This window comes from Lycium ferocissimum, chromosome 7 (genome assembly GCF_029784015.1).
Source record: "Lycium ferocissimum isolate CSIRO_LF1 chromosome 7, AGI_CSIRO_Lferr_CH_V1, whole genome shotgun sequence".
Taxonomy (NCBI): Eukaryota; Viridiplantae; Streptophyta; class Magnoliopsida; order Solanales; family Solanaceae; genus Lycium; species Lycium ferocissimum.
Window position 1 is genome coordinate 5,439,792 of NC_081348.1, and position 9,843 is coordinate 5,449,634.

At 35.9% G+C, this 9,843-nt stretch overlaps 1 protein-coding gene across 2 annotated transcripts; it reads left to right on the top strand.

The window, feature by feature from the left end:
- The first annotated feature begins 2,775 nt into the window (after window positions 1–2,775).
- LOC132063166 (protein PELPK1-like) lies at window positions 2,776–8,032 on the top strand. 2 transcript variants are annotated; one of them, XM_059455618.1, is made up of 3 exons: window positions 2,776–3,212; window positions 3,261–3,740; window positions 7,608–8,032. In XM_059455618.1, exons 1-3 carry the CDS (start codon window positions 2,826–2,828, stop codon window positions 7,839–7,841), a joined length of 1,101 nt encoding a protein of 366 aa, XP_059311601.1. In that variant the 5' UTR covers window positions 2,776–2,825; the 3' UTR covers window positions 7,842–8,032. The 2 variants fall into 2 exon arrangements, with proteins under 2 accessions (XP_059311601.1, XP_059311600.1); XM_059455617.1 differs by having other exon boundaries at window positions 2,776–3,740.
- Window positions 8,033–9,843: the final 1,811 nt, after the last annotated feature.

The following is a 9,843-nucleotide window of genomic DNA, read 5'->3' on the forward strand; positions in this document are numbered from 1 at the left end:
TTGGGGCAGGACTTGCATTTTGCCCTCAATTCTCCCATTTTATTATAAAAACTTTGTGTAATGATCCCAAACTTTAGATGTTTTTCTATCATTATCCCCAAGGCTATTGTCTCGACTACAAGGAGTTGTTCTTTTCTGCTTTTTAGGAGGATTACCCACGGAAGAAGTATTAGGGCATTACCATGTGCTTGAGTTACAGCAAATGCTGATGTTACTGAAGTGTCTTCTATAGGAACTTCCAAATCTACAATCTTTGTCCTTTTCATATGAAAACATTAGAAGTTTAGGACCCATTCAGACAAGAAAAAAGAAAGGTATAAATTCAAAAAAAAAAAGAAAAAAAGAAAAGAAGAAACAACCTAAAATCAAATGGCTGACAAAGAAAGGCAAAAAATTTAAGTTAATGACATTAGACTCTAATGTGAGCTTCTGTTAGTAGGTTTACACTTAACACTTAAAGAGTTAAAAGACTTAAAGACATAGGCTTGGACATATTCTTAAAAACATGGGCCTTAAACAATCATGTGAAATAAGTAGATAAAAAGCCAAATTAATGATTAAAAGGTATAAAATATTTATAATTATTTATGAAAAACTAATATTATACATATAAATAATTATAAAATTTATGTATATAATTATCGGTTTGGTTCGGTTATTTATTCGGTTATTTTTTGATAGAACCATAACCAAACCAAATATTATCGGTTTTTAAAATTTAAAACCAAATCAAACCAAACCAAACCAAATGTCGGTTTTTTTATTCGGTTTTGTTAAATTTTCGGTTTGGTTTTGGTTTTAACCAAAACCGTGAACAACCCTAATTAGATGTTCCAAAGCCTGAGATCCCCACTACGCAAAAGCTAGAAATCCCAGAACTACCAAAGCTAAAAATCCCAGAGCTTCCAAAGCCAGAAGTCCCAGCTATGCCAAAGCCTGAAATTTTGGAACTGCGTAGACCAACTTTTCCTTCACTTTCTCCACCACACAAACCCGCTGCTCCGTAAATTTTATGTTACTGTCTCTCCATCAGAGTACCCAACTGATGTTTTGAGATTTCCATGAAGTTCCTGGCATGGGCCATGACATGGAGATGGCAGTGGATACTTTCTGCTAGGACTAGAAACTGTAATTCTTTAATAGTATTTGAATTGGATGTACCATGTTTGACGTATCATTAGACTATTTGAGTGTTTTATGTACTTTATATACAGTGTAATAAAGCTATGATATGTATATGGTACTTTGATTTAGTTCCTGTCATTGGCCATTTCTGATTTTTGTGTAATCGTTGTCTGTCCACTCTTTCCCTCTCCGTTTTTCTCTCCTAATTTATAGTAACCGCTTTCTTCCTATCACATTTCAAGAGTAGAATAAAGGATGAATTAGCATATATAAGTGTTGTAGAATAATATATTCCACAAACACACCTCACATTTTAGCGTATTTCAGAACTAAAACTGATGATTAAACTTGTCCTAATAAGAACAATGGGGTAGGTCGATCTCAACAAAAAGTTGTGTTTGTTAACTGACTGATATTTTTGAATATATGAACTAGCCAAAAATGGAAGAACAGAAGAAATTATAAAATAAAGATGAATGTTTTTTGCTTGACTTGATCCAACTAAAAAACACTCTTTAAGAACTGGGAATTCTGGTGAATGAGATTTTCTTTGTCTTCTGATTACTCATTGCTATAAATATACTGTAGATCCCTTTGTTTTTGCTTCTGAAAAAACAAAGTGTGTTATAGCTTTTGAGTGTGAGCGTTTACAATTTTCTTTATTAGTATATGAATGTACGATCTAATCATCTAATTATATTTTGCTTATAATTAGATGATTATAATTCACTTTGGCATCCGAGTAATATGGGACTTGCATTGGATTGTCCCACTAAACGTGCTCCTTACCAAAGACAATAACTTTATTTTTAAGACTCGAACTTGAGATCTCTAATTAAGGATGAGGATTGGTTACTGCTCCACCACAATCTGCTACTATTGCACCTTCCATACCAAGCCCAATGCTATATGCAATCAATATAAGTGCAGTTTATCCGACCCAAGTTATATTCGACTCTCTCTCTCTCTCTTTTTATTTTTTTTTATTTTTTATTATTATTATTATAACCGGTGATGTCCCAAAATGTTATTGCATTTTACTAATAATAAAATTATTTCGTAAACCGTTCACATCTTTAAAGTATTAAAATTCAAATTATTGCAAGAAGGAACTGGAACTGCCATCACTACTGTGACAGAGTGGTATGCGAACCATGTCGTCAAAGTTCAACTATATCTGATTAAGGCCTGAGGTTTCATTCAAATAGCAAAGCAACAAATAAGGAAAGGTAATAAATTACATTGTGATTGACAATTTATAGGTGATTAATAAGTAGTTTAACAATATTTTGCTTCCTTAGTAATCTCTTATTAGCTAGTAGACCCGAGAATTGTTTAGTTGGATTAAAAAAAAATTACGTTCATGACTTTTCCTTTAGCACTCGTCATTTCTTGCAACTTCCTTTCTTTAGAGCCATTAATAGCCGCAACAAAGTTAAGTTGCTTTAAGTAAAATGCCGCCATTATTTTCGTATAACTGATCACAATCATTGTCTACCAAGTGCCAGCTAAATTGATGTGATAAAGACGAGTTTGTCACCTTATTAGATATATTTTTAATATCTATATTTGAGCAATATAGCTACCATAAGACAGTTTCAAGATACTATAATATTGGCAGGCAAATAGGTGAAAAGTTCAACTAACATATCCCTTCAAATTCTCCTTGTTGCATGCATGCAAAACTTATATAAAGCAATATGGAAAACCAAGGGAATATCAAAATTTCATTTGCTTTTAACACATTTTTCTCTAAGCTTCTTGGATCTGAGAAAAAAATGGCTCAGCATTACAACCTAACCTCTCTCTTCCTGCTCACATTTATCTACTTTATGCATGACCACATGATAACTACTGCAACCGCACGTCGCCTTTTAGAGACGCCTCTCCCTGAAATTCCTAAACCAGAATTCTCGAAAGCTCTAACCTTGCAAAAGCATGAAATTTCAAGTGTTTTGAAACTCGAAATTCCAACTTGGACAAAGTCAGAGATACCTGCTGGCCCAAAGCCTGAGGTCCCAGCAGCTTCGAAGCCCGAGTTTCCAAGTTGGCCAAAGCCCAAACTTCCATCTTGGCCAAAGCGTGAAGTCCCAGCTGCGCCGAAGCACGAACTTCCATCTTGGCGAAAGCCAGAGGTCCCAGCTGCGCCGAAGCCTGAACTCCCAAGTGTGCCAAAGGCCGACCTTCCATCATGGCCAAAGCCCGAGAAACCTGCCGCTCCAAAGCCCGAGTTCCCAAATTGGCCGAAGCCCGAGCTTCCATCTTGGCCAAAGCCCGAGAAACCTGCCGCTCCAAAGCCGGAGTTCCCAAGTTGGCCAAAGCCTGAGGTCCCAGCTGCACCGAAGCCCCAACTTCCATCTTGGCCAAAGCCTGAAGTCCCAGCTGCGCCGAAGCCCGAGCTTCCATCTTGGCCAAAGCCTGAGGTCCCAGCTGCACCAAAGCCCGAGCTTCCATCTTGGCCAAAGCCTGAGAAACCTGCTGCTCCAAAGCCCGAGTTTCCAAGTTGGCCAAAGCCCGAGCTTCCATCTTGGCCAAAGCCCGAGAAACCTGCTGCTCCAAAGCCCGAGTTTCCAAGTTGGCCAAAGCCCGAGCTTCCATCTTGGCTGAAGCCTGAGGTCCCAGCTGCGCCAAAGCCTGAGCTTCCAAGTTGGCAAAAACCCACGCTTTCTCCACCACATAAACGCGCTACTCCTTGAGTAACTACGGTGTCATTCATGTGCCTTGACACACGTATTTGTTGGCAGAATAATTCATTAGTAGTATTTGGTCTCGAATGTACCTTGTTTAACGAGTTATTAAGTCTTATTTAACGGTTCATTAAGTCTTACTTTCATGTATTTCTTATATGGTGTATTAAAGCTATAAGCAATGTGACATTCAGGAGTTACTTTGATATATATAAGTTATGTCGTTAGCCATTTCAGATTTTGCTCAGTCTTGTTATTCGTTGATTCTTTTAGAGAAATGTTACCATTTAAGTGCCAGTGGGATTGAGTGGTCTGAAAATACACTTCACACGTTTTGGTGTATATTACTCCTAGCTAACTAAAGAATTAATTAACCTTTTATGGATAAACGTTCCTATGTGGCAGCCAATCTTTCAGTTATGTCAGAGAAAATAACTTCTCAATTAGTGGAACTGCATGTCCGGTAGGTATCACTTATCGATCCAAAATATTGTAGTTAAATTTATCGAAACTAAAATTACCAATCTGATGTTTTTTCTTTAAAAAAATTTCAGGCATGTAATTTTTGAGCAATCAAGGACATGACTGTTATGAATTTACAACTATAATCTTAAACTCCTTTAGCTTGTTGCGTCATGCATGTAAAACCTATATATATATATATATATATATATATATATATATATATATATATATATATATATATATATATATATATTAAGAGACAGAAAGAAAATGTCACATCCAAATTTGATCGAGCCTTTATACATATAAAAGATAAATGGCTTAGCATCACCATCTATCTTTCTAGCAGATACCATGAAAAACTACATTTCCGCTCTTTAGCTTGATAAAATGTTCTTATATTTGAGCTCCTCAAGAGAGAAACATTTTCCCTTGGGATACAAATTCCCATAGAGGATAAAAAAAGGCAAAATCAATCAATAGTACTAGAAAGCAAGTATCTATTCAACTTTTATTTCGTGTCAACAAACAATAATATTCGTTAGTGGATAGCCTAAGCAACAAATAATTTGACTTTGAGCATACATTTATATTTTTAAGAACTTCAAACTTGTATATTTTTTTTCCTTAGAAATATCCTTGAATAAGAATTAGCATGTTTTAAAAGTACATGTTGAGAAGGCCAAAAGAGCATAGAAAAAGTTTTAGCATTCACTAAAAGTAAGGTGTAGCTGTAATTGGAGACTTGATAGTTCTAGGAGGAGACATGCGTTTTTTGATCGACTATACACCTCTAGTATTCTTTGCCAAAAACACGTTTGATGTTTGGAAGAACCCCAAATGGTGCGATAATCATATTTGGTAAGAAGCCTCACAAGCTGTTTCCCATTTCTAAAAGGCATAAATTTGCTATTAAAATCAAAGTAAAATCTACTATTTCTTCGAGATGTTATGTTTTAGAAAAATGCAAAAAGACATTGGCATCAGATATTTAAATCATTAACGACATTCTTAAATGATATTGATAACACATATATGCACTAAAGATTAAACTTTAGAATGTTAAGATCTTAGTTAAAATAATAAAATGAATCCTATCTTCTAATATTTTAGAAAATGAACATTTAAAGAAATTTCTTCCAACGATAGATATACCTACCAGCTAATGCATACGAATTTGCAAGAACCAAATTTGAATCTCACTTCCTGGCATCATGTAATAATAATTAGCACAATTAGCCTTCCGAGCTCTTTTCATTCTTCAAGGCCGATAGAATATGCGTTGATAAGTTTCCATTTTTGATATAAGCATTTTCTGCCAATTTTAAATTCTTTAACAACATGAAAATTGAAACAAATCAATTCAATATTTCCGTATGTAATTAAAGCCCTGCAATATTTTTGATTTGGTTGAGAATCACAATCTATGAAATTTATGTTATATATAGGTATCTTTAGCATCGTCCAAATGAATGGTCGTATTCAATGAGGTGAAGAGAGCATTTGACAATTTTTTTTTCTTTGTAATTGGATTTAATTTTATCATTTGCTTAGTTCGTTACAGTACCTTTCCATTCACCAGGATAATTGCAGTATAAAATTATAAATTTACTATCATTTATTAGAAGATGAATTTACTTTTTGGCATAACAATAATTCAGAAGTAGAATTCAAAAGAGGGTAAATGGTCGTTCATTTTTTTATGAATATTTTAGTAATTCAATTTAGTTTTAGATAGTTCCTACTTAGTATATTATGAATAAAGCGCTGCTGGCATTGCTTCTCCAAAATGCATAAGTCCATATATATGTCCTCTATAATTATATTTTATTTCCGTACCATCAAAAACCTAGAATATAGAGTAGAAGGCTAAATTAACTATATTTTATGTTACAATGATAGAGGATTTTATTTTACAATCATATAGGATTTTATAAAAAAAAAAAAAAAAATGATATTTTCTTTGACTTATTAAGCTGCTTTAAGTAAAATGCAATGCCACCATTATTTTCGTATAACTGTCACAAGCATTTTCTACCAAGTGCCAGCTGAATAGATGTGAGTAAGACGTGTTTTGACTATTACCTTTTCAGATATATTTTTAATATCTATATTTGAGCAATATAGCTACCATAAGACAAATTCAAGATACTATAATATTGGCGGGCAAATAGGTGAAAAGTTCAACTAACATATCCCTTCAAATCCTCCTTGTTGCATGCATGTAAAACTTATATATGGCCATATGGAAAACCAACAGAATATCAAATTTTCATTTGCTTTTAACACATTTTTCTCTAAGCTCCTTGGATTTGAGAAAAAAAATGGCTCAGCATTACAACCTAACCTCCTTCTTCCTGCTCACATTTATCTATTTTATGCAAGACCACATGATAACTACTGCAACTGCACGCCGCCTTCTAGATACGCCTCTCCCTAAAATTCTTAAATCAGAATTTTTGAAAGCTTCAACCTTGCAAAAGCATGTGTCAAAGCCCGAAATTCTAACTTGGACAAAGCCGGAGATTCCCGCTGGCCCAAAGCCTGAGGGCCCATCAGCTTCGAATCCCGAGTTTTCAAGTTGGCCAAAGTCCAAACTTCCATCTTGGCCAAAGCCTGAGGTTCCAGCTGCGCCGAAGCCTGAAATCCCAAGTGTGTCAAAGCCCGAGCTTCCAATATGGACAAAGCCCGAGAAACCCGCTGCTCCAAAGCCCGAATTTCCAAGTTGGCCGAAGCCCGAGCTTCCATCTTGGCCAAAGCCTGAGGTCCCAGCTGCGCCAAAGCCTGAAATTCCAAGTCTGCCAAAGCCCGAGCTTCCATCTTGGCCAAAGCCCGAGAAACCTGCTGCTCCAAAGCCAGAGTTCCCAAGTTGGCCAAAGCCTGAGGTCCCAGCTGCACCGAAGCCCCAGCTTCCATCTTCTCGAGGTGCCGCACCAAGCCCCATCTTCCATCTTGGCCAAAGCCTGAGGTCCCAGCTGCACCGAAGCCCGAGCTTCCATCTTGGCCAAAGCCTGAGGTCCCAGCTGCACCGAAGCCTGAGCTTCCATCTTGGCCAAAGCCCGAGAAACCTGCTGCTCCAAAGCCCGAGTTTCCAAGTTGGCCAAAGCCCGAGCTTCCATCTTGGCCAAAGCCCGAGAAACCTGCTGCTCCAAAGCCCGAGTTTCCAAGTTGGCCAAAGCCCGAGCTTCCATCTTGGCCAAAGCTCGAGTTGTGCCGAAGCCTGCAAAGCCCGAGCTTCCATCTTGGCCAAAGCCTGAGACACCTGCTGCTCCAAAGCCAGAGTTTCCAAGTTGGCCAAAGCCCGAGCTTCCATCTTGGCCAAAGCCTGAGGTACCAGCTGCGCCGATGCCTGCAAAGCCTGAGCTTCCATCTTGGCCAAAGCCTGAGACACCTGCTGCTCCAAAGCCAGAGTTTCCAAGTTGGCCAAAGCCTGAAATCCCAAGTGTGCCAAAGCCCGAGCTTCCATCTTGGCCGAAGCCTGAGGTCCCAGCTGTGTCAAAGCCCAAGCTTCCAAGTTGGCTAAAACCTACACTTTCTCCACCACACCAACCCGCTACTCCTTGAGTAACTACGGTGTCGTTCGTGTGCTTTGTTGGCAGAATAATTCATTTGTAGTATTTGGTCTCGAATGTTCCTTGTTAACGAGTTATTAAGTCTTACTTTTATGTATTTCTTATATGGTGTATTAAAGCTATAAGCAATGTGACATTCGGGAGTTACTTTGATATATATAAGTTTTGTCGTTAGCCATTTCAGATTTTGCTCAGTCGATGTTTTATTTAGTTGATTCTTTACCTCTGCTTTCAGCGATATGTTACCATTTTTTAAGTCTCACAAATATATACATACTAGAAAATTTAAGCGCCAGTGGCATTGACTGCTCTGAAAATACACTTCACACGTTTTAATTTGGTTTATATTACTCCTAGCTAACTAAAGAATTAATCGACTTTTTCTGAATAAGCTTTCATTTTTCAACAGCCAATTTTTCAGTTATGTAATAGAAAATAACTTCTGAATTAGTGGAACTGCATGTCTGGTAGTTATCACTTATCAGATCAAGATATTGTAGTTAATTTTATCAAAATTAAAATTATCAATCTATTATTGTTTCTTAAAAAGAATTTTGAGGCATGTAATTTATAAGCAACCAGGGACATGTCTGTTATGAATTTACAACCATAATCTTAATTTATAACAAAGGCCACAACGGTGAAAAATTAGATACACAAATATAACTTTATTTACCTCAGCTTTTTTTTTTTTTTTTTTTGATCACTCTAGCCACGAATGGCTATAAATTCCTATTGTAGATTAGTACATTTCATTTGAAAAAAAAAAGTTTCGTACATTTCATATAAAATCCATAATTCTATGTAGAGTAGGAAAGAACCAGCAACCCGACAATCATATTAATATTGTGATATATCCTGTTAAAGTTCAATTCATGTTTTACTAGATGTGAGTTGACTCTCTTTTGCCCAATTTTAATTTATTGATTCATAAAGAGAGGGAACAAAATATAAGAAAAGACGTAACTATTTTGTGATTTATCAATTTAGCGGTGTACAAGACTTGTAGGAGAATTATCTGATGTATAAGGTAGGTAGTTCTTTAAATCACCTTGCTTCTTTATAGCTTTATTAACTAGTAATCCAAGATCAATGCTCCAGCTAGATATAAGAAAATTAAACGTATGGTTTTTTTGTTTGACACTCGTAATATCTAGCAAACTTTCATAGCAAACTAAAAAAAAAGAAAAAAAGACACTCGTAATTTTTGTTTGACGACGTGTTATTGCACCAATGCTGACACTAGCTGTAAGAATATTACGTATGATATTACTAATGTATAGTCATCGTCCACTTGGGAAAGTCGTACAGATTAAAAATGGATGTAAGCATATTACTTGATCCACTAACTGCAATTGTCATTGTCAACTAAGATAAATTTGGTCTCGTATTGAAGTGTCAACACACGTCAATTCATAGATAACATGTTAAACTATACAACTAATACTCTAAACAAATTTTCATTTGCCAATGTATAAAATTTGAATTCGATAAAGGAACAGGAGTTCTTTTTCTTTTCTTTTTTTTCCCTTTACTCGCACCACACATGGTGAGAAAGTTAACAAATGCAATTTAGCCAGTGACATTAAGTCTTAAGATTAGTAGTTGGCAATTGAAGAAAATCTAATCTATACTAAACAAATTAAATAAAACTAAAAAATTTAAAGAACTTTAGTCGTCCAATTGATTGATTATGCGAATTTTCACCTGCTTGGTGAATGTTCCATCTCTCACCTTGTAATTTACTCTCCATTTTTCTTTAAAAAACTAAATTCTTACTTATTTGATATTATTACTAAACTAAAATCAAAATTTTGTTGAAACAATGATCGGGGTAATTAGGAGTGACAAAATTAACCCATGAAAACATAACCCGCTCAATTCGTTCAATTTTGGACGGGTAATTGATCCGCTCATTAATTAGCTCATCCCATTTCAGCCCATCTAAAAATTAAGCTGATATGTAGCCCAAATTAACTTATAACAACCTTGTC